Source organism: Drosophila navojoa, chromosome 2 (genome assembly GCF_054131105.1).
Source record: "Drosophila navojoa isolate 15081-1374.11 chromosome 2, UAZ_NAV_1.0, whole genome shotgun sequence".
NCBI classification, from domain to species: Eukaryota; Metazoa; Arthropoda; class Insecta; order Diptera; family Drosophilidae; genus Drosophila; species Drosophila navojoa.
In genome coordinates, this window is record NC_142890.1 from 12214824 (window position 1) to 12240503 (window position 25680).

Consider the following 25680-nt stretch of genomic DNA (forward strand, 5'->3'; position numbering starts at 1 on the left):
AACATAATAAATACGATGAATTAAAAAACTAGGAAATATTTAGAGTTTAGACTTAAAACATATGACTAATCTATATACATTCTACTTAAACAGCTTTAGGAAAAGGAACTAATGAAGCTTCTTTCTTGTGGTGCTGTCTGGTGCAGGGATCTAAAACAAAAGCTCAACTCATAGTAGCTCTTATAGCACACTTGAAGACCCCATCGAACCCTGGTAAAAACCTCTCTCAGTGACTCTCTGGTGGCATATGCATGCGCATCCGCCCACTTCGCCTAGTGATGCTCACTTTCTGGTATCCTTTTGCGCCTTGTGGTGCGCCTCCAAGCCCTCGGAAAGGCTCTGCAATAAGTTGACCGGGATTAGCTCGGAGGTGGATCGGCCGCCGCCGCCGAACCACTGCACCCACACGTGGTCGAATTGTTGCGACGGTGTGCAGACACCGTCGGGCATCTTGACTATCTTGCCGGGCCAGGCGGGATGTCCACGCGCCGGCCCCCAAATCAGCTCGCCAATGGCAAATGTTCGCGGTGGCAACAGAGCCAAACCATTTGGCGAATTTCTGGCCAGTGTGCGGTGGAGGCGACGCGCCCGTTTCGTGGGCGTGCGGCAGTTGGCTTTGGGTGGGGCAGCTTCACTGAGCGCTGGTGCATCCGAAATGGGCGGCAGCTGTGTGGTGGTGGGCGACTCTACATATAGAGATTTGGAGCAAGCAGCGGCTTGGTTAATGTGGCCGAGACTCAATACCCGACACCAGATACCCGACGTACATATATAGGTGGGCAAGGCGGAAAAACAGAAAACAAAAGCAAAGTGTGGTGGGTGCGAGGGGTGCGATGGGTGCGACAAGTGCTTGGCATGCAACAGGTGTGAGTGAGTGAGCGGTGTTTGGTGATTGGTGGGTCAGTCAGTTAGTGAATGGATGCAGTTAGTGGTTGCTGTGGTGCATTAGGACACTGGCAAAGCCTTACCCTGGTAGTCAACGCTAACTACTTTGTGATTATGGACATAGACGCTTTGATGGCTATTGGAGGTTAGGGGCTGTTGGTGATGTTGGTGGTGTTGGTGGTGCATGACTTGGCGACCCGATGCCGCTGTTGTTATTGATGGCGTGGACAATGTTGCCGACGCTGACGATGACGATGAGATGGACAGGGATGTGGTGCTATTCAGTCGCATACCTTGGCCCATGAGTCCCACAGCGTGGTTGCTCTCCGTCGCCGCCTGCTGCTGTGACGTGATGTGAATGCGCCGAATCTTCGCATCCGTTGGCTTGTAGATGCTGCTGGGCTGGCTAAACAAGTTGCTGCTGCAGATGGCTGTGAAGAGGACAAGCAATTGGATGAGTAAGTCGGCACAGTTATAGCTATATCAAAGGTAGTTACTCCGCTCGCAATCCGTCGATGAGGGCGACTGCCGACTCTCAGCACTCTGGGGCGAAATAGCCGCATCCGGCTCCGAGCTAGAGACGCACTGCACCTGCAAGACAGAGTTAACGAGCTCATCAATAGAAATCCAAGTGCTGTAAGCCCTGTCAACGACTCAGATTACGGACCATATCGCCGCTGCCGCTGCTCCGGTGGCTGGGCGGTCGCTCGGGGCTTCGCGGGCTGCACGTGGTGGTGTCCGGCGGACTGGCGGCAGTCACTTGCCGATTGCTGTGCGGATCCGTTACATAGCCAGTCGTCTGCGGTGGCTGCAGGCTGATCTGCTGCTGCTGCTGCTGCTGTGGTGGTGCCTGCTGCGGCTGCTGCTGAATCTGTATGGTGGCCGTGGGACTGGCCTGCACAAAGGAGGCGCCGCTTTGCTGACCCGTTGGCATGACCAGGCCCATGGGCGTCGAATAGATCTGGCCAATGGGACTCAGCTGCCCGTTGGCGCCCACAATATACTGCTGGCCTCCGGCGCTGGGCGAGATGAAGGAGGGCTTGTTCTGTGGCGAGGGCGTGCGCAGCATCACCTGCCCCTGATGGGTCAGCAGACTCGTCGTGGGCATGTTTTGTATCTGCAGCAAAGTGGCGTCCGGGCCCATGACCAGGCCCGCTGGCATAAGCAGCTGCTGGCCAATGAGATTCACCTGCTGCAGAATCTGGCCATTCTGGAGCAGCAGCTGCTGTGGCTGAGCTGCAGCCGTCGCCGGTTTGTTGACCACAATGCCCTGAATGCCCGGACTCAGCTGGAATTGCTGCGAGAACTGCGCCGGAGCTGCGGGCGCTGCCACCGCAGCGGCATTGGCCGCCTGCTGCAGCAGCGCTGGCGCCTGGCTGGGTATGCTGGGCGAGATCTGGGGCGAGTGCGCCTTCGCCGGCGAGCCGCTCACGCCACAGACCAAAGGCGGCGGCGGAGTGCTGCAGACAGAGGTCTTGCGCTTACGTGGCCGCCGCTTGGCCTCCGGCGACGTCATAATGGCTGCCGCTGGCTGTGGCATGCCCAGCAGCGGTTGATGGTGCTCCTGGTGCTGCTGTTGCTGCTGGTGATGGACGATGTAGCCGCCATTGGGCAACGTGTTCAGCAGCACCGTCTGTGGCGCCGCCGCCGTGCCCGCCGGACTGATCTGACTGATTGGGCTGGCCTGCGAGGTGATGATCTGGTGATGCAGCAGCTTGGCTCCGCCAGCATTAAGTATGGGCGATGGCTGGCTAACGATATACCCGCCGCCTGGCTGGGCATGCAGCTGGGCTGCCTGCGCCGGCCGCTGGGCCTGCTGTGCAGCCGTTGCCTGCTGCTTGCTGGCGCTGGGTATGACCAGCAGCTGGCCGGAGGAGGTCATGATCAGCTGATTGCCGCCGCCACTGTTGTTCGCCATGGACTGCAGCTGCGCCACAGCAGCGTTCCCGCTGCTCAGCGTAGTGCCCCCCGGTCGACTGATGCCCGCCGTAGTCGTCACGATGCTGCGCGTCAGCGTGGCTGCCCCGTTGTTGGCCACCGACTGCCTTTGGGCCGCGCCAACTGCGGGCTGGCACTGCTGTCGCAGCAGTCGCAGCTGAGCTGTGGGCTGGGCCGCTGCTGGCTGGCCTTGCAGCTGGGATTGGGGCTGACGCATCTGCATTTGGATTTGCGCTTGCTGCGGCTTGGGCGAGGCGCTGGGCGTGCTCTTGCCCGAGTCCAGTGAATCTGTGGGCGGGGAGAGGCTGTGACGCGGACTCTCGTGGCTCGTCGAGATGGCGCCCACTTGCTCGGGGCGCTTCTCTGCCTCGGGCCCGCTGCTGGATACTGGCGACTCCTGGGGTGCCGGCACCACCGTAATGCTGGTGATCTGTGGCTTCTGTGGACGCGCGAATGCCGCCGCCGTGTCGACATGCAGCGACCGAGGCGCACTTGGGTCCACCTCCCATTTGCCGCCCGTGAGCAGCGAGAGACGGCGAATGCCTCGACGCTGCTGCTGCTGCTGCTGCTGGGAGCTGTGCACAATGGGCTCCTGGGGCAGGGCACGGGCCGTGGCAGTGCCCGTGGCGTTGGCCGAGACAGGCTTGGCGTCCAGGCCCGCGCCCAGCGTATTGTGCAGCAGCGTCGTCTGCTGCTGCAAATAGCCCGCGGGATCATCCTTGAAGTTGGGCTGCTGCTGCTGCTGCTGCTGCTGCTGCTGGGCTGCGGGATGAGGAGGAGCAGGCGTAGAAACCGTTGTCACGGCCTTTATCACAGGCGCTGGAACTGTTGCGGCCGGCTCTGCGACTGGGAGCGGGCCAGGAGCAGAAACAGTAGCAGGAGCAGGAGCAGCTCCTGCTGTTCGCTTTGGCGCGCTCTCCAGGCCCATTGTTTGACTAGTTTGCATGACGGCCGCGTTTGTGGATATGGGCGTGGCTGTGACTGTGACAGGACCTGGAGCTGTTGTCCTGTTGGCCAGCTTATAGCTGCTGCTGCTGCTGCTGTTGTTGTTGTTGTTGTTGTTGTTGCTGCCATATTTGTGGCAATCAGCGTCTGAAATGTAGCAGAAAGAAATTCAAAGGAAAAGTCAGTGAATGCTTGGCGCAAGTCCTTCGTTGGTTATGCAAAGTGCGTCGTCCTTAAAGTGCCCGCAACGTGCCCAGCGCCGGCAGCACTGCAAAGGGCGTTCCACAAAGGTCGTCATGCCACTTGCCACATGCCACTTGCTGCTTGCTGCGCGCCACTTGACAATAGCAGACAAATGCCAAATGGCTGCGAAAGCGAAACACAATAAAATCAAAGCACAAGAACGTGCACGGCAAACCCAAACGCAAGCAAGGGCAAGCGAAAGAAGGTCCTAGAGCCGGGAGCAACTGCTTGAGGGGGGGGCACTGAACGTGGCCAGGTTCAGCGTTCAGATAATGCTAAGCTTAATTAAAATGCTATATAAAGCGGACACCCACTGACTGATACTTGAGTGAAAACTCACAAAGTGTTTTGCTAGCCAAAAGCCAAAAGAAAAGTTCTTAGGGCAAGCGCTGGCAGCTCTATAAAGAGTGGATAGATTTACCTACGCTTAGTGTTAAATTTGAGCAAATTGAGGAAGTCATAGTTAAGTAACAGTTGTCGGAAACTGATATACCCTATGAGATTATATGAGATAATGTCTTCTTTAAGCCTCATTATACCCTGAACCCATTGAAAATGGGAAATCAGAGTATAATGGTTTTGCTTTAGTTAAGGATCTATCTTATGTTTAGATTTGGAACACTAAAACTAAAGTTCGCTCTAAACAGTCAACAGAAACCGATAAATTGTTGCCTTAGACCATGTTTAAGGTTAGTATTGGCTTTCATTATATTCCATTAAGTACTAGGAATATTTAATTTTAATTTTTATTATATATATTTTGCCCTTAGTCTCGGTAATTTAAAAAATTTTAAACAATGCTCATATCTAAAAGCTTTAAAAACAAAAGTCGAATATAAAATGACAAAAGAAATCAAATATTTTCTATTTAATTATAGCAATTTTAAAATTGCTAAACAAAAAACAGAAATCGAAAACGAAATTTGTTTTAATTTATTTTTTAATGCTGAAGGCAGCAAACATGATTCAAAGCTGAATTATTTACGCTAGGCAAGTTCCTTCTTGTGCACAACCACACACACACACACACACACACACACACACACACACACACTCATACACTCACACACACACATGCAAACACTTATTATTTAAGCCGCAATCGCGAAAATTTCTAAAACGCAGCAAACTTTTGCCTCGCGCAGCATTTTTAATGCCCCACTGATTGGGGCTACAACTGCCCCAGCGACAGACGAGCTGTGGCAACGAAAAGTCACCCCGGCACCACTCCACCCCAGCCCTCCCTCACCGTACACCGTTCACCGTTCAGTTGCGCTGTTGTGATATTTTTCGAGTGGGCGTGGCTGATAGGCGGATCGCAATGGACGCGCATGGCTAAACTTTGCCGTCAAGTCCCTTTTGTTTCAATTAACCTTTTCATTTGAAAGTTTTAACAATGTTTGCCAACTGTTTTGCCCAGCTGGCGAACAGCGTTACGCCCACAACGCCCTTTGATGATTTGACCAGCAGCAGAGCAGCAAGTGTCGTGTCGGAGGATGCCACGGATGCCACACGCTTAAAGGTGACCCCAAAATGCGCTCGAAACCCTTTTATTGTGAGTGTCTCTCTCTCACACTAACTCCATAGCCCTCTCTCTCTCTCTCTCTCTCTTTCTCTGTGTGTGTTTGTGTCTCTGGGAAATCAACAAATACTTTTGGCTATCTCAAATTGAAATCCAAATGCCACAAAAGGCCCCAACCGAGAGCCAGACGCCCAAACAGCTATGCAAAATGTCAAGCAATAAACCAAATGGATACACTGAACGAATTTAGCATACACTGCAAATATTTTAAGGCAATTCAATTTAATATTTGATGTATTCAGATTTATATTTGCTCAGGCTCAAACTCGTTTGCAATCACTTAATTAGTTGGCGAAATTCTGGCAAAAATCTAAAACTATTTCGCTTTAGTTGTCCTGCATCGCCTCCAGGCCCCCGCTACCCCGCTCCCCCACTACCCCACCCAGCATAGAGCTGGAGCACTATAAACTTTTTAACACGCATTTCAACAATAAAAATGCTGTTGGACGGAAAGTTCTGAAGCCACTTTCGGTAGGCACTTTGTGGGCCAAAACTCATGCAGTTAGCATTGGTTGGCCAAAAAGTTGGTGCTTTGCTCTGCGCCTGGCACAAGGCACAAGGACTCGTTGCTGGGAGCGCTCTGAAGTGGAAATGTTAAACAGTTGGGGCTATTTAATAAACATAATATTTGTTTATGAGAGCGACGGCTCGTCCCATCCAGGGCGCAGGGCCCCGGAGGTATTCAGTGAACGAGGCGACATTCCTGAACGGCTTTTGACAGCACAAACATGTTCGGGTCCCTTTGAGTGACCCACACAAAGGACGAAATCAAAACAGTCTCGCACACGCCCACACAGACGGAGGGGCCTATAGTGTGTGTGAGAGAGAGAGAGAGAGGGGGGAGAGCGACAGGCAGGCAAACAAACAAACAACAGGCGGAAAAACATGACGCTAGCAAATGCGAGGCGCATGAGGGGGCTGCTGCAAATGCACTTCCTGCTGCCACGCCCACCACCTGCCAAGCGTGTGGGCTTTAAGCTTGTTGAACCCATTTTTCTGTATTTGTATTTTTTCTTTCCTTCTGCTTGCTTTAGCATGTATGTATGCGTATCACTCTGCTATCTCTCTCTCGCTCACACTCTCTCCTTTTCTCTGTTTATATATTTGCGTGTATATATCTTTCCCTTTCGCTCTGTGTGTGTGCATTTTCACTTTATCATTGTCTAGGCGGCATTTCCCACTTGCCAGCAGCCCAAGTCCACTGCAATTGCATCCGACTGTGTGTGTGTGTGTATATGTGTGTGTTTGTAGCTGTATATGTACATAACATTGTTTGTTTGCACCGTGTGCTTTTGGCTCCCACTGGGCTGGCTCGCGCGATGTTTTGCTTTACTTTTCTCGCACTCGCCTGCACTTTGAGCACGTATCTACACTATTTTCAACTGCTCCCCCCTTCTCCTCCCCTCACCCCTTCCCTTTGCCCATCCACACACTGCACAAGCTGTTTTCCCTTGAGTTTGTCGCTGGCTTCACAATTCCTTTCCTTTAGCATACTTTAGTGCGCTGCCAAGGTTCGGGAACCAAAGCGTTCATATACATACAGATATACATACATACATACATACACATACAAATTCTTTGCGACGCTTTCAGGCAGCCAGAGCTCTGTCAGGGTTGCCATGGCACTAGAACTACAAAGGTTTGCCAACTTTTGGGGTATATAAAATATTTGTGATTGCCTCAGTGATCTCCAAATGAATTGCACACAAAGTAATCAGCTCAGAGCGCAAAACTCTGTTGGCTAGAACTTTAGAGACTATGCATAATGGCCGAATAGCTGTAAGTAGCTTTTCCCTCAAACAGTTGACTAACGTAGTAGTAGGGAAATATGTGCATTGCATTGTGATAAGCTGCTTTAAGGAAAACTTTAAGTGATATAAAAAGCATATTTAATAGAGCCTGCGACAACTCTAATGTTACATCAGCTTGAATATTTTCTGTGCTTATCCTTAAATAAAGTTGCTCTATAAATTAGTTTAGCTATCGGCTCTCGCTCACCTTTGTGGGCCAACTCTAATGTGGCTGTTGATGCTGTCGTGGCTGTTGCTGTTGCTGCTGCAGCTGCTGTTGTTGTTGCTGTCGTCGTTGTCGTTGTCGCCGTTGCCGTTGTTGATGCAGCAGATGCTGTTGTTGTTGTTGTTGATGCATTAGCTGCTGCTGCTGCTGCTGCTGTTGTTGTTGTTGCTGTTGCCATCAACGCAGTAAACGCATCACTGACAGCAGCTGCTGTTGCTTTCGCCATCGACATTGTCGTCGCCATCACCAAATCCTTGACGGGCCTCGGATTGTGCAGCTGCTCTCCATCGAGCAAATGCCGCTGGTGCGAGCAGAGCGCCGCAATCGCCTCTTGGCTGCTGCCCGGCGACACCTTTAATGGCATGTTGGGCACCTGCAATTAACATAATGCAACAAATTGTCACATTAGCAATTAGAATTCAACAGCTCCGACAATAATGGATGGCGGCGCCGTCAACGACGCATTTGCGATTGTTTCTGTCAATTTCAAATCGAAATTTTAATCACACGCACACATACACACACACAAACACACAGCTACTGTGTGATAGACACATTTGTGGCTGCTATTCATTTACATATAAAACGTGAGTGGCATTGGCAAAATAGAAACTCAATAAACGCCTAAACGTAGCTTGATCTGCATGGCGGCGCTTTTAATACCCTGGATTTATAGGCTACGAGAGGTGGGTGGGAGGCGAGGTACTTGAGCTCAGTGAGCAAGGTTCTTAAATGTATTGCTATGTATTCTTTTTTATCTAAAGTGAAGTTTAAGTATATAAGAATACTAAATAAGAGATTCGGATTCAGAAAGTAGTTAGCTCATTATAATACCTTCCGTCTGCTTAAGCTCTTTTGGAATCGCTTTGTTGATAGCCTATTTCGAATAAATACATTTTATTTTATATACTAAAAGTCTTTCTTAAGCTTCTACAGAGTATTATCAAGTTGTGCAACTGAAAAACCTTTTGTTTATTTTTCTTTACTAACCTTCAGCACATGCACAGCACAATAGACAACCCAAACACACACACACACACATACACACACATAGCATTGAGCATTCTGTAAATAGATATCGAATACAATTCGAGGCAAGCACACTGAACGAACACAATGTAATCCAATCAGATGCTGCAAATTGCGCTTAATAAGTACATCAAAAGATTTGATGGCGCCCGGCATGGGAACGCCTCTGCCCCGCCCTCGGCAGGTGCTAGGCAAAGGCTAGGAATTTATGCAAATTAGTCATTTGCTCAGGAGAAGGGGGGGGACGGCATCAATTTGCACGCCTCGAAGCATGACGACGACCCTTTTTTGGGCGGCGAGGCGCGCCTTTTGTGCCATTTCAATCAGTGGACGGCAATTGCTTCATTGGTCGCTTAAGCGCGGCCAACGAGTCGCTCGACCAATTTGGTCAGCAATTTGCGCAAACCAATCCAACTGCGAATTCCACGGGCCAAACTTGGCTAAAACACAAAAAAAGGCAAAAAGTGAAACAAAAAGCAGCAACATTAAAGCGATGCAGTGCTCAAAAAGCAATCAGCTCTGCGCCTTAAAAGTCGATTGTGACTGCATAACAACTGCATCACTCAAACAAATGTTGTTAACAGCGACTGCTCAAGACCTTTGGAGCACTCAACCACAGAACCGAGCTGGAAAAACTGTCAAGCCTTTGAGTCGAATGGCTCGAACTGTTTGTTTTTCCCCACAATAACCGCATTTTCTATATTTAGAGAAAACGTTTCTAAATGTATTTATTCATTTGCCACGCCCATACACATGACGACCATCTATGTATGTATATTAGTTGCCTTGCTCGTTGTTAATCTCCTGCCCCAAACATTCGATTCGGAATGGGAGAATCTCTGTTATAGTCGTTCACTTTGCTCTTCATTTTCGTACTTGGATTGGTGTTTGCGGTTATTCATATTGCATCTGCCACTGCTACTGAAACTTAGTCAAAAGGCTGTTTGGTTGCAAACATAATTTCAACTGCCTCTCTCTCTCCCTCTCTCTCTATCTGTATCGGTTGCCTTCTCTGTCTCTGTCTGCCTTTTAACCAATGCGCTTGCGAGCTGATTGCAAATGTTGAATGGAAACCTCAGAGATGACTTTTCACCCCCCTCCCCGGCCACTCAAACCTTTCATCATGCGACTTATGCATACATATATTGTGCATTTTCAGTTGGCTCATAGTTTTTTTCTTTTGGGCGTGGTCAGGCCTGCTCGCCTGCTAGTAATGAGATAAACGAAGTGCAACCCATACGCAATACTCGTTGCCCATAACAACCCAGAGTATTCATGCAATATACACGAAAATTTAATTGGCATTTAATGGAAAAATAATTAGTTAGCAGCAGACTGCCATGTTGCTGCTGCATCAACAACAGCAACAGCAACAATGGCAGTTGCTGAAAGCTGAAAAAAAAAAACTGTCTCACATATTGCTATCAGAGAATATAATGTCATACTTATTATACGTTATGGGGATAAATGGGGCAGCACAAAATGAGAGCCAGATAAATTAAAAATGAATACTATAATTTTAATGCATCAATCAATATCTTCCAAATTTATAATTTGATATGTGCCACAAAATGACAAAAATTGATAATTTATAGAGCCAGCGATGGACACTAATGTTTGCGATAGATCGGCTTAATTGTCTTTATTAAATCATAATGATTTTAATAAGTAACTTTGTAGTAATCGAAATGGATTAATTTTTAGTTTTATCTATTTATTTTTTATTATCATTTTTATTTATTTTTAATGATACATCGTTTTTTCTGCAAGCATTAGAGCTGTTAGGTCGATCGACATAATATCGATAGTTGAATACATCGATTGGAGTAACCATCGATTGTATCCGGGTAACGATGATTTTGCAGCCCTACAAATTAATTCAAATTCCAATTTGTTCGAAGAACGTATTAAACTTTGATTGATATTAAAAAATACTTTTCGATTACATTTTGTGGTATACCCCTTGTGAAGTACGTCCAGTACAGGGTACAGATATGTACATGAATTTATCATTATCGTTATGTAAACTCTTGTTAACGTTTCAAATACATAAAACGTTATGTGTATTTACAGATGGCATGTTCGAAATACATTTTTGCATATTTGACATATTAACCAGCGCTGTTTTTGACAGAAATTAGCAAGGGTGAGCGGCAGAGTGCAGACATGGGACACGCCTATGTAAAGCACGCAATAAAATGCCAAAGCGACAGAGGCAGAATAAAAAATAAAAACCAAACAACGAGAGAAAATACCAACAAAACATTGCACTTTTGCATGCATAATTGCGACGAAATTAAAGCAAAATGCGCAGACAGCGGGCGACAGGCAACGGGGAGCGATGAGGTGGCCACGACAGCCACATGAGTGCCAGATGAGTGGTGGCAGCAGCACCACCAGCAGCAGTTGGGCAGGTGTGAAGCTTGTGCACAGGTGCATGGCCGGTGTTGGATTTCATTAACATCATAATGACCGGCGAACGAACGACGCCAGACGGCCCCGACAGCTTTAATCCTGCCCGGCTGGCCTGCCACAACAATGAGTTGGGCACATGCAGACCAACACCTCAGTTGCCGCCACCCCCTAGAATGTTGCTCCTCCTCCTTGCCGAGTTTTCCTTAGTTGCAGCTGACGCTTGGGCTTTGGCTTTGGCTCTAACCCTTGCTGGCAGTGGCAATCGAGGCGCACTCGCGACAGGAACCTGCACCACTGCCGGATGTGAGTAATCGCTCAGTCACGTCGTTGCGTCGCGTTGCGTTGCGTTGTCCTGCAGGACATTGCTGTGCAGCAAGATTCCTGTACCCCACTGGACACTGCCTTGCCATGCATGACGTAACCCGCTACGGAAGTCGCTCCGCGCACATGCAATGTCCCGGCTAATGGATACCAAGCAACAGCAGCAGCAGGAGTGAGTGAGCCACTTGGATGTGGCAAGATATAGCACGTTGCAGCCACGCAGCATTTTTGTGTGCAGTTAGCTGCTAAATTCTTGACATTTCCCAATCAGAGCAGCAACCTTTTGCATTCACCGGAAAATGCAGAAAGCAGAATGCAAAATGCCTTCAAGCAGAGCTGTTTTTATCTGTTCACTACCCCCGCTCTCCGCTTCTTCTTCGTCAAACATTCATTGCTTGCGACCTTCTTGCGACTGCCTTTAAGAACCGAAGCACTTTCGAAAATTGAACGGCAGCTAGTTGAAGTTGCTCGCATTGAGAGGCCCTGCAGCCCGTCGACGTTGACTTGGACTGCTTTTTGCTCTTCCTTCCCGTCTTAATGCCACGCTGTCTGCTCATGGCGCGTACAACATTTAATTTGGACTAATGAAGTTTCTATAAGAGCTCGCCTAAATGACTGGCGAGAAAAGAGCGATGCGCCAGCCGTGGCAAACGACCCAAAGCAAACCAAGCTGAACCACAACAACAACAACAAAAACAACAACGAGGGGAAAGGATCCCAACTGGAAACTCAGCCAAAAATTCAATTTGGCCCAAAAGCGAAGTTGAAATTTGCGCGGCAATTGCTCTTCCTGCTCGCAGCTCGAGTGACGTGCAAATTGCACAAAAGAAACATGGTAAAAAGCCATACACTGCTGTGACAGACGCAAAGATACCCTGTAGAGGGAAAGACTTTGAAGCTGATGTGCCATTTGTGTTTTTCTTTTTATGTGCAGGCCGCGATTCGCGATCTAGATTGAGAAGACAATTTAGATATATAACATATATTTATTACTTTTTTAGTTATAGATCTAACTGTTATATATACATACATTGAGTTTTGAGCTCTTATCTTAACATAGAATTTTCATAAAAAAGCAAGAGTTTGCTTTTAGTTGATCTTAGATTTCATCATACGCAACTAGCAACCCTCTTGTGTACTTCGTGCTGGGTATAGATAGCGAACTGACACATCGCCTCGGCCCACCTGCCGTCGCTGGGCCAGCGCTAATTGTTTTAGTTGTTGTTCCATGAATATGCTAAGTTGTCTGCTGCGTATTGCGTCCACCCGCCTTCACGCCCCTCGCCAGCTCGCTCAACAAATGTTTATAAATGCAAATTGGCCGAAAAGTGCAGCAGCAGCAGCAACAGCAGCAGCAGCAGGGACAACGACAGCGTCACTTTCTGGACATGCTCGGTTAAATATTGTGTAGTCCGCCCTGAGAGTGGCAAAAGCCAGCGAGGGGGGGAGTGGGCTGCGGCGACAGGTTTAAATGACTGAAACGATTCGCTGGGATTGACTGGGGCTCACTTTCGGTTTCGGGTCGGCCCTGGCCCGGACAAGTGCTGCCAGCTTGGCCCTGACATCGCATGCCCTGCACTGCTCCAACCGCTGATCATGATGTGGGGCAGCTAGCCTTCACACACACACATACCAGAGACAACCAGTTGAGCAGATGGAAAACAGTCTTGGGCGCTGGCCCATACAAATAACATCATTTTGACTTTTATAGCTTGTGCGTGTATGCGTGTGTGTGTGTGTGTTTTAAACAACAGCAACAACAAACAGTTCCCATTGCGTTTTAATTTTTTGGATTTTATTTTCATTATTTTTATAGAGAGTTGTAAATTTTGAGCTGCCGTTCGACGTTCGACGTTCGACGCTCGGCACTCGACGCTGACCTTCTCAAGTTTGTCTGCTCGCTGTTCCAATTGTTGCTGTTGCTTGTGTGCATTGAGCTTGTGCCCAACAGACGCAACGTATGACAGACTTACACAAAGCAATAACAATCTGGGGCCGGGGCCAAAGTTTTATTTGCTTGCTCAACTTGCGTTACACAAATTGCGTTCAATGCGCTCAAAATAGAACCCAGTGAAATACTTAAAGTATTTATATATGTATATATACGTATGTATACATATATATAGTACAGGCAAAGTCAGCTGAGAGAAAAATCAATTTCTATTGTTTCACACTTGGTGCAACGGAGCAGAGTTTCTCATTCTTTCGTTCGATTCAATTGGAAATTTCAATTGCGAATAATTGTTTAATTAGTCTCAATTGCAGTTAATCTATATTTATGCATGCGTGTGTGTGTGTGTGTGTGAGGGATATATGTATAGCACCTTTAAAGGGCAACTATAAAATGTGCCGAGATTAAGTATACGCCATGAATATTACGCATACGATATGTGGAACGGCGATCATATAAACAGAAAATTGAAATTATTTCAGCTTAAGCAATATGCACACTGTTTGTATGTGTGTGTTTTGTGTGTGTGCCACCCTATTTTATACAGCCATGCATAAGGTCATAGATATTTGTATATAGATATACAAACAATAGCCAGTGCATAATGAGCACAGGGTCATTGTGTAAAAACAAATATATATATACATATATTTTATAAATAATATATAGGATAAGGTCAAGCAAATACTGCATACATATTACACAAACAACTTGTGAGGGTAATAAAACGGAATTTATTTTTATTTAATTGATACGATGACTAAGTCTTATTGAACTTATGATTATTTAAAGCTATCTATATACGATATTCACAAGAACCGTTAATAAACCAGGCCAACTAGCCACAAGCCACTGGAGTGAGCTCAACTTTAGGTCTTGACTTTGCTTTCCTTGCAAGTGGCATAAATAAATATTTGCTTTAGCACTTTCCAATTGCCAGCTCCATTCCATTCGAATCCCAGCACATGCACATGCATGTACGCAAATCTATGGCCACTCGGACAACCACACACATCATAATTTGCAGCACAAACTGTGCTGGCATGACTGGCAAGATGGCGCTATGCGATATGGGCGGTAATGGGGCGTGCCTAATGCGCCGCATCGCTCGTGGCGGAGTGGAGTGTGTGTCACTTGAGTGGCGACTTTCACCCAGCGAGCGAAAAAAACCAACAAACAAACAAACAAACAAAAAACTAAACAAAAAGCAATCCCTAACCTACCACACCTCGTGGCAAGAGACACAAAGGCAACTTAAGCGACAGCAAAATGGCAATAATCAAAACAAAGAGCAAACAAACCAATAAACGAACGTAGACTTCATTATGGAGGCACATCAATCATTGCCAAAACACGAAACCCCAGCGCCAACTGGGATGGGCCGACAGCAGGGAGTGCGCGCGCGGGGAGACGTGCGAGTTGAATGTGCCAAGAGACGTCGACGAGAGTAGACAACAAAAACAAAAACAAAAAAAAAAACAATAAGCAGAAAAAAACCCAAAAAATAAAAGCACAGTTGCCATTTTGCCACAACGATGTGCAGATAGTCAGACAGACAGACAGACAAGCCAACAGAGTGAGAGGCAGAGGCAGAGCGAGAAACATAAAGGGCATCAAAGAGAGTGTGAGAGAGATCTGCAGATGCAGCCAAGACAGTCAGTCAACGACTTGTGGTCAGCCTGCCGAGAGGTAAGAGAGGGGAGCGAGCCCGCAAGGGGGCTTATACGGTGGCACAATAAAGTGTTTAGTAAACAAATTGCGGCTGCCTTTTGATAATATGCACGCAGTGAGCTGAGCAGCTGCGCAGCTGCGGCGCAGCCTGCAACGCACCCGCCAGCGGGGGGAATTTAGTCCAGGGGGGCGGTAATAGGGATAATTTATAAGTACATTGCACCGAAATATCGATTGACGAAAGCCACAAAGAAGGCAAGACGAAGAGAGCGAGAGGGAGAGGGAGAGTGTATAAAATCTGGAGGGAGCTTGAGGTACGTGTGAGTGTGTGTGCATACGTATGTGTGTGTGGGCGATGAGAAGGACATTGATTGTGTGCGGGCGGTTGGACAGACGGGCGTTGGCGCCGACTTCACGCAAAAACCAAAGAGAAAACCATAAACTTAAATTAATGACCTCAGCCGAGGCGTAGCGCAGCGCTGAAAAGGCGAAGAACGGGACCGTGTGCAAGCGAAGCGAAAAGTCAATAAGAGCAAGAGCAAGAGCAAGAGCAAGCAAAAGCAAAACCAAAAGATGAAGACAAAGAAATTGTGGAAGAAGCGGAACAGTGTGATTTACCGTTGCAGTTGCGCTGCTCCAATTGGAAATGAATCTTATTGCTGGCGATTTCACTGCGATTCTCAATATGAAAACACATAAAGATGAAAATACTTGTCAATTTGGAGCAACGTCTGCCTCTGCTCCGGCTGCTGCTGCCGCTGCTGCTGCTACGGCAGATGGTCGGCCGTTTGAAGCAGTCAACATTGGCTAAGTGATTATGCAGTCGACGTCGACATAGCCGATTTGTTGTCAAACTGGTTTTACAAATATTTTGCGTTCATCTGTTGCCCAGGCGGTGGGGTATATGTGTATGTATACGTATGTATCTGTATGTGTGTGTGGCTGTATGGCTGTGTGTGTTGCCAGGCGGCAGTTACATGGCTGCAACGCTTAGTGAAAGTCGCTTGAATGCCGTTTTCTGTCAGCCCCCGGCCCACCCCACTTTGCCCAGACGCCTGTCAGTCCCCCCCATTGCTAGTTAGCTCAATGCGCATTCAATTAGGTTTAGCTCAAGCTTTTGGCTTTGGCCGATGTTTACAGACAATCATGAGACAAACTAGTTGGATTCGCAGCTAACTTACCTGAGCATTAAAATCGAAAAAGTATTCCGGCCGCAGCGGACACGGCAGGCCACATTTGCAGGTACCCTGTGTTAGCAAATAGTCCTTGATTTGGAATTGTGTGCGCAGTGTTTTGCCCGTTGGACTGTAAGAAACAAATGCAGTAAATAGATAAATGCTTATGCATATGTAACGAAGCCGATTAATGCTATAAATTATTTATTAGTTAATAGAACAATTTGTTGTATGCAAATGCCAATTAAAAACTCGTCAGCAATAGCCAGCTAAGTAATTAACCCCAACTATGTGTGTTAACAGCCTAACAGCTAACAGAGTGCAAAGGCGGCTCGAGCAACACGCGGCTGTTTAACGCTAACAGCTCATTAACATAATGGGCAAATGACGCGTCGCTTCGCATTAACATAACAATGTTAAGCGACAGTTGGCAAGCACTCGCAACACACATGCATGCCTACATGGTGTCAATGTGCATGTGTGTGTATGGGTGCACACACATAAATTAATTCCAATCAGAATTGCTCGCTGCTCGTTTTGATCGCATGTCAAATAAGTGCGCGCCACTCAGCGCATAATTCAAACTGGTTTTTACGTATTTGCACGCAGCTCTCGCTCTCCACGTGAGCTTATCGTTGAGCTCTGAGCGGCTTAACCAGGGCCCTCGTGGAGCTGAGTCGCGTGATTTGATGATCCGGCTTCACTACAGAAGTGGGCATACAAATCAATTCAATGTTAACTTGGGGTTGGACCTTTAAAATGCCTCACTGCAGTAAAATTATCGCATAACTTGTTATATGCCTATATTTATGAAGTATTTACTTTCGATTCTGATATATGTACATATACGTATATTTAAGAAGAAGTTGAGGGTGAATAATAAATATTATTATTACTATAAATTACAAATAATAATAAAAATTTATAATTTAATTCTTTGCATTGAGTTGTATTCCACATTAACTATGGACTATTAAGATCTCAGATTTTACGTCTAACATTGATAGAAAATTACTTTTAATTTAATTTTCATGCATAGATAGCGCGATATCTTGCAAAGGACAAACCAATTTATTTCAGGTTTTTTTATATCTCTCCATGTGTCTCTTGAATTTCACAATTCTCTAGTTTTCCCAACTGGTTCACTGCGAATTTGCAGTTCTATTGTTATGCAATCTCTGAAATCTAGTTCAACCCGCTTTGCAACAATTGCTAATTGCGTCTTAGGGTATCTCAGAATTCTACCCCATCCGAAAACCACATTCGTAATCCGTTTTGTGCTCATTTTATTTTTACAACAATGAGATTTATAAAAGAGTGAAGATTTTATTTTGAACAGCATTAAAATATGCGCAGAACCAAAAAATAAACAAAAAACGAATCCCGTGAATCAAGTTTTATTTTTCATTTTTTGATATTTTTTGTTGGGTTCTCAACTTTTTCGAGCCCCTTTTGCAGGGGCCACGCATGACCGCAAATGTTAAAAAGTTGTTCTCGGTTTATATATAAGTATGTATATATACATACATATATGTGCATATATGCTGCGCATAAAAATCATTTGGGGTTAAAAACATGGCAAAAACAAAAAAACAAAGGAAAAAGTTGAAAAAAAAAAAAAATCAACGCTGGCTGCTTATTAATTATAAAGTGTGAGCATGTTGATGAAATCAAGGGCGCTGCCAATGATGATGACGACGACGACAACGCGGCAAGGCGAGGCAAGGCGCGGCAAGTCGAGTCGAGTCGCACTTGAGCCCCGGGGCTTCTCAGCCAGAAATTGTTGAATAGGACAAGCTGCGCAACAGCCGAGTGGTAGGGGCAGAGCCTGGTGCCCGCTCCTCATCTCGTGTGGGAAATCTGAATAATGCATATCAAGTGTGAAAGCGGCAGGGGCACTAAACGGAACGAAACTAAAGGACGGCAGCCAAAGCAGCAGCCGAAGCAGCAGCAGCAGCACCAGTAACAGAGACGACAATCTACATAATTGAGCGGCAACAGCGGGTTAAACGAGTATGCGAGAATTGTCAATTGAAGAAGCCCGGCAGCAGCAGCAGCAGCAGCGCAGGATGAGTTGGATCAGGGTCTGCGACTGACACTGGGCCTGGGCCTGGGACTGAGCCAGAGCCAGAACGGCGACTACGGTCAACGTCTCATTCGTTCTCATCAATGGGCCTCACAGAAAAACAATAAATCGGAGAGAGCAATGAGGAGTGCATGACTAGAAGTTACCCTACTGCCTTAAATCTTTAAATTTCGATTGAAGATCATACTCGATCTAGTCGGAGGTGGGCTATACAGCTCAGCCATAAAAAGGCAATTGATATTTATCGATTTCATGAAAAAAGCATGAATAGTACAAATAGTGCAGTCTAGAAAGGTGAGTAAATAGTTCAGTCACAAAGCTCGACAACCCCGCTAAACTATTTCCCTTGAGTACAGGGTATACGAGAAGGGCTATCTGCCAATTGAAAGCTGAAACTGGTTTGTTTTATTAATTATTTTTAACTAGTTGCTTGGCCGTCAGCGCAAATCGAAGGCAAGTCAATTGGCTAAATGTGCGAAGAGGTTGCCGGGAGTGGAGTAAGGGAATCATCAACGCCAATGCTTATAGCTCAATTTGTATGCCATTGGCGTGGCTCACGGCCGGCTTAAGGGCTCACAATTACGAGCAGACTGCAATCTGATATTCCCTTCGAGCACGGAACTCGGCTCATTATGTTATTTATTTACACAAAATGCGCTAATATGGCGAGGGATTGGGCGCTTCAAGCACTGCAGCTGAGCACTGCACATAAAAAGGCGTTGAGCTAACGAGTTAAAATAATTTAATAAATTACGTTCACAAAGAGCGTCAAGTGGCCAAAGTAGCCGCCTGAATGCGCCAAAAAAAAAGCACGCTCGAACGCAACTCGGCTCGAGTAGGTGGAAAAGCAGTACGCCTCTGTGACCTTGAAGTGCACCCTCGAGCCAGCCCTGGGCGCGGGCGGAACGGGGCACTGCTGCAAAGACACAAGACACAAGATGCGAGACAGGAGGCGAGGGGCATGCGCTGAATGGGCCTATTACTAAATTAATAAACCCGAACGACGCCAGCAAAAGGCAAAGCCAGCAAGGGCCAAAAGGCAAACGGGCCAAAGCTCTCAAAGAGTCTGACACAAATACCAAAGAATTGCCCGCCGATAGCGGCAGGGGCAACACAGAGACTTGTTATTGCAACGTTAACTGTAAGCAGTCGACTCTAAGGTCCCCAGGGGACGCCTTTTTACTAATCAAATTCATTTGCTTAATTTCAATGCGCGCGGCTTTAAAGAGGTTAAAGATTGTGCATAGCATAGAGCGCGCTGTTATTAACAGACTTTTGTGAGGAGCAATTAACATAACTTCAAGTTAATGTTAACATAATACAATCGCCTTATGAAGTCATAAAGATTTACAGCTTATAATTAACTTGATGTGGATTTAAATATGCATTTTAATATAATCAACTCGAAGATGTGCGTAGCATAGGGCGTGCTGTTATTAACAGACGTGGTATGTAATCAACATCATTTAATGTTAGCAAAAGACATTTGCATTCGTAGTGCAGTTTGTGGTTTATTTATGTACTATTTATTTATAATAGTTGTAATTAAAATGAATACTAACTGCAACTGACTAACCAACTGACAGACAACTAAGGCCTTCGGCCATTGCAGTTTATAATTAAACTGACATTTACATATACAATACAAGAGTTTTCCATATTCATATCAATATAAGCAACATGAATGTTTATTAATTTTCATCGCTTTCCAACATCTGTTCCCACGAAACGTTTAGCGACAATTTTGTGTGGTGGGCGTTGGCCAAATATCAACACAAAATCGGCAACAACAGTGCAGGTCTGCAGGTCGTCGAAGTCTGAAAACTGCAGGCGGTAGACAGAGACATCGACGACAGCTGATGCAACCAGGCATCGCGCAGCGAGTAGAAGCCCGTGATGGACAGACAGACCTGATGGCAGCGGCTGGAACTGCGCTGTGACTCTGGCTGTGTCTGCCACTGAGGCCTGTCGCATGTGGAGAAAATTGAAAAACTGTTCGACTCTCTGGCTGTCTGTCTGGCTCTCTGTCGGCCTGTCTGACTTTGCCAAACTATTCCGCATTCTTGTTTTTTTCTTTCTTCCCTTTTTTGCAGTCAGTTGAATTGCTGGCGGCCTTGCGGGACGCACGGGTCGCCTCCATTCCAGCTGCCGCATCTAATTTATGATTTATGTGTGGCACAGTAGGCGGGCCCTCGTTTTGACCTGAAAATGTGCATGTGTCACAGTTATATGTGTGTGTGTGACGTCACGGCGCGCAGTCAACGACTTGAAAAGGCTTGCGCAACAATTATTGATTTAGCAAAGCCCTCTGCCCTATATGCCTCCATCCTTGAGCACAATCGCCGCTTACTCATTACATTCTTTCCAAGAAAATAGCCTTGACTGCCCGATGGCAGCGAGAGAGGGCAGCTTAGCACAAAGATGGTATTCATTTAGCCATTAGCCCAACCCCTCGATAGCGCAGCTAACGTCGCTTATCTCTGCTGTTCGAATGGACGAAAGCTCACAAAGAATTTGCAAAAAAGGGGCAAAAATAAAACGAAAAAGAAGAAATTCCAAACAAACAACAGCACGCAACATGCAACATGGCAATTGCAGCTGCTGCTGTTGCTGCTGCTGCTGCAGTTGTGAATAAGCATGCAACATAGCTTGACCAGTCCAACTAAAGTGTTCCAAATGGCCAGTAACATCAGATCTAAAAATATATTAATGAAGACAGCTAGCAAGCCCCACTCAAACAGTCCCTTATCGCCATCGATTGAAACTGTCCCAAATCAGGCTAAAAATAATCTATATATAATCTATATGCCATATATAAATATTGTGTATCATCTTTTCTCATTTCTAGGAATGTCAGCATCGTCTTTCCCCCCCCCCCCCCCCCCCCCCCCCCAGCATTTCCTGTGATTGGACGCACAAGCCAATCGCCAAGAGGCAAAAGGCAGCGAAGGCAGCCAGTCAAGCCGACTCGACTCGAGGCACTTATAGAATCAACGATTATCCAACTCTGATGACAACAACAACGTCAGGGAGGCAGCCGCCACAAAGCCGTAAACTATTTGCACAGCGCCAAAGACTCGCTGAGTGTACCCGCAGCTACCTCCGCCCCCTCCCCACCTGGTGATTATCTACGGCTGCCCTGCAAACCCTGTAAACAGCTCTCTGGTGCCCAGTCAAACGACACTCGGGCAGCAACAGCAGCAGAACAATTAAAAGTACTTGGGCAATGGGGCACATACAGGCAGACAGACAGACAGACAGACGGTGGCTTGTTTTCGACATATTTGTGTAAATATTGTATTTGTGTTTGTAATTATGTCGACTTGATGATAACTCGCAGATAATGCTCAGGTAAATACTCGCCGTCTATGTACATACGGCTGGCAGTCAAGCAGGCGAACAGGCCAATAATGCCAGGCACTCGACTTTGGAATACCCTGTACACATTTTAATTGAGGTAAACAGAGTATAGAGTTAGTTGAGCAAACATAACGTAATGCCCCATATGAGTTATTTATGTGACCCAATCTTTGTAGAATTTGTATGCAAACACATTAATGGAGATATACTTAGGCATATCATATATAGGGTGTCAACAAGTATCCACTGAGCGATATATATAGATCGATTATTAAGTCACTATGCAACCAAATATATCTTTATATAAACGATCGGAAAACATATTAATCATATTTATGGTATAATATTTGATATTTAATTATAATCCAACCAAGTTACAGATGATCGATATATGTATATCGATTTGTAAGACTATTGTAAGTCAAATGTAAATACAAATAAATCTAGGTTTATATATGTATGTATGTGTATATCGACTTGTGGCTGATAGCCTCTTCTGTCATGTTGCATTTGGTGCTGAACATTGGACTGGGAATACAATCTGGGAAAACATTTGTAGTTTAACGTGACGGCTACCAAGCGGCAAGCAAATGCCACCGATTCTCGTATAGCCCACCCACTCGAGCCGCCCATCCGCTGAGCTACCCCTTTCGAGCAAGCATTTCCTGTTTGGCAAGAAAACATTTTTATGGCTTCGAATATGCACTGCCAGACAATACACAGATTGACTTTTAGCTGGGGCTTGCTGTAAATGTCATACAAGGGACAGATACAGTGACAGAGATAGCGATAGAGATGGTGACAGAGATGGAGATAGCAGCTAAGAGATAGAAACAGTGCCTGGAGACAGCAACTCACCTGATGTAGGCCACTTCATTGTTGTTGGTTAGTCGACGCCAGCCTGGAGCCAAATTTGCACTGTTGTTGTTGTAGTTGTTGTTGTTTGCATTATTGTTAGCATTGTTGGTTTTGGCCACATTCTTTGCATAAAGCTGCTGCTGTTGTAGTTGTTGTTTCTGCTGCTGCTGCTGCTGATGTTGATTGTTCTGACTCATTTGACGCGATGCAATTGTTGCTGGCATACAGTGCGTGGCAGCAACAGTTGCCGATGTGTTTGCTGCTGGCTTAACAGGCAACTTTATTTGTGCTGTACGCTGCTTAGCTTGTTGCTGCTGCTGCTGTTGCTGTTGGTGTTGCATCGGCGATCCAATCGCTGGACACACAAATATATGCTGACTGTGGCGCAATTGTTGCTGCTGTTGCTGCCCGGCAACATTTGCAGCTTGCATCATGTTGGCGCTACCATTTACCAAACCAGCTGGTAATATTTGTTGTTGCTGTTGCTGCTGTTGTTGTTGCTGCTGCATTGCGGCATTTGTAACGACCCGCGATACAAATTTTGTCTGCTGCTGATAGAATTGCTGCTGCTGCTGCTGCTGCTGTTGTTGTTGCTGCAACAATTGCTGCTGGTGCTGTTGCTGTTGCTTGTACATGTTGAGCTGCTGCTGTTGATGCTGTTGCAACTCGTTGACCTGCAGCACGCCAGCAACCGATTCCGCATTGCCAACAATGTTCAGTTTGTGCTGCTGCTGTTGCTGCTGCTGTTGTTGCTGTTGCAGCTGTTGGCCAGCGGATGCGGCTGCCATGTTAATAACAGCAGCCGTTTAAAAGCGCTTGATTTGTGGGCTGCAAACGAACATCGATGTTTAGTGAATTTTCAAGTGAGAGCACACATACATATGTACGAGTGCATAGATACTCATTCACACACGCACACATACACAAACATATGGTATACCTATGTACTATATAAACATACATAAGTATATGTACATGGAATTTTTGTAGGAATTCATAAAGGCTGATTCAGAGCTATTTAAAAAATGGTTGCTACTATGACTCAACTAGACAATACCCTGTACTCAACATTCTACGGAACTCTTATTAATTCAATTCAATTTTCTCAGATATAAAGCAAATTGATAAGCTAATCAAAAATTATTGGTATGTTCTTCATTGCGGCATGCCAGAGAGGTAACAGCAAATTTAAGTAGGTTTCTCTAACGAATCGCTAGCCATGGCTAGCTATCGATACTTTACTAGGTGCTGGCCTTTAAGAGTTATCGAACTTGATTTGCGATATCTTAAAATGAGCTTTAAGTGCTTCAACGTATCTAGCTGGTCAGATCAATAAAGATATGTATGTATATGTATGACAGACATATATGTATGTACATATGATGAAAAGAAACTTTTAGCAAAGAAACAATATGTTCGTAAAACAAAAAACAAAAATTATTTATTTGTGAAATTTTCTTTGTTCATATTGACAGACTATGATTTTAAAGTGGCTGACGCCTGGAAATATTCGTACGTATGTATTTATGTTTACTTTCCGAACAACACTGACTACACATTAACATGCAAAAACACACACACACACACTCATACAAATCATACATACATATACATCAATACCAACACAAGTGCACAATTTGTCAAGCTTGTGCTTGAATGCCATCTTCGGATGTTGTTACTCACCTTTTAACGTAATTTTCGTTTTGCTCATTTGCCAACATATTCAATTAATTTGAGTTATTGTGTAAACGAGACGCGACCATGTCATTTTGCTACTGCTGCTGCTGCTGCTGTTGTTGTGTTGTTGTTGCTGTCTCGCGTTTTTAAGCACTTAATTTCACTTTTTTTTACGGCTTTTCTTGTTGTAATAACGCGACGACTTTTGTATTGTTGTTTAGCTGTTGACTTCGCTGTGTTGTTGTTGCTGTTGCTGTTGGTTTTCATACAATCTGCTGCTCATGACTTCATTTGGAATTCAGAAAACGAACGTCGCTCGCTGCCAGAAACAGAAACAGAGAGCAAAGAGCGCGCAACGCGTAAAAGTAGGTGAATGGAGCATGAAGCAGCCGCCAACGTCGCGGTCGCAGTCGCAGTCGCCAGTAGACAAGAACAACAACAACGACAACGACAATGGCTAAAGAGTAAGCAGGCGGGGGAGACAAGCGGCGGAGTATCGAGGAGCGAGAGCAGAGTGAACACGACGCTCAGCTCATCTCAGCCCAACGAAACGTTTTGTTTTATGAAAAAAATTGTTCTGCCTAAATACTTATTATGCGCGCAAAGCAGAACAATTTGCCAGACGCGACTCTTGTTGTTCTTGTGTTGTCACTTTTTAATAGCATTCATGCATGTGTGTGCGTGTGCATATGTGTGTACATACATAAATATATTTATGTACCACGAATTCCTGCATAGCTATGTTATGCATCTGTATGTAAATTTACATGTGTGTATATAATTAATGCGTAACTCAGTCTGTCTGTATGTCTGTCTGCTCATGTGTGGACACCACCTGCCCTCCGGTTCTGCTCTAATGATCATAATAAGAATACAGCCAAGGGAAACAAGCGTACACATACAAATACACATACACACACTCACACGCGCGCGCGTACACTAAATTGTAATACGTCGAGTGACCTCAAATGCTTATCTGCATTTCACATGCGCTTTTTTTGGCAGCTGCTGCACTTACTAGCACAAACACACACCTAAATACACAAATTTATTACAGTGCTTTAATTTATTTAACTGGTAGCTTAGAGCATTTTAACATCATTTTGACTAAACGTTGATTTAGCTTTATTATGCAAAAACAGCAATTAAATGGGAATTAATTACAACGATTTCATTCGTTAGCTTTATTCACGCAACATTGACAACCGAGCGAACGACGATTCAACACTCGACTCTCGTACGCGCACACGAAATATTTTACTCAATAACTATGGATTTTTTTTTATAATTTGTTTTTTTTTTACCTTAATGTGAAAAATGCTCTCATATTAAAACATAAGCTTTGATTTTTTTCACAGCCACTTACGAATCAAAATTATGCTAATTATTTTACTTTTGCGTGTGCGCGCATTTGTTTTTGGAATTTTTCGACTGACCAAAATTCCATTCACTAGTAGAAACTAGTGATGTGTAAGTTGTCAATATATCTATATCGATGTTTATTGTATTATTACAATCGTAACTATCC

The 25680-nt window shown here is 45.5% G+C and overlaps 1 protein-coding gene across 5 annotated transcripts in view; it reads right to left on the bottom strand.

The window, feature by feature from the left end:
* The window catches only part of sba (six-banded), a 30531-nt gene extending 4903 nt beyond the window's left edge, over positions 1–25628 (bottom strand). For 2 of the 5 annotated variants that reach the window (XM_089256206.1, XM_089256208.1), the window contains exons 1-6: positions 22476–23283; positions 16178–16301; positions 7592–7982; positions 1553–3915; positions 1383–1476; positions 969–1316 (exon numbers count right to left, since the gene is read on the bottom strand). In XM_089256206.1, coding sequence (XP_089112332.1) covers positions 969–1316; positions 1383–1476; positions 1553–3915; positions 7592–7982; positions 16178–16301; positions 22476–23263 — 4108 coding nt within the window. In that variant the 5' untranslated portion in view covers positions 23264–23283. Of the gene's footprint in view, positions 1–286; positions 687–968; positions 1317–1382; positions 1477–1552; positions 3916–7591; positions 7983–16177; positions 16302–22475; positions 23304–24158; positions 24472–25170 lie in introns of those variants that run through there. The other 3 variants (XM_089256204.1, XM_089256205.1, XM_089256207.1) reach the window with 3 other exon arrangements.
* Between the last annotated feature and the right edge of the window lie 52 nt (positions 25629–25680).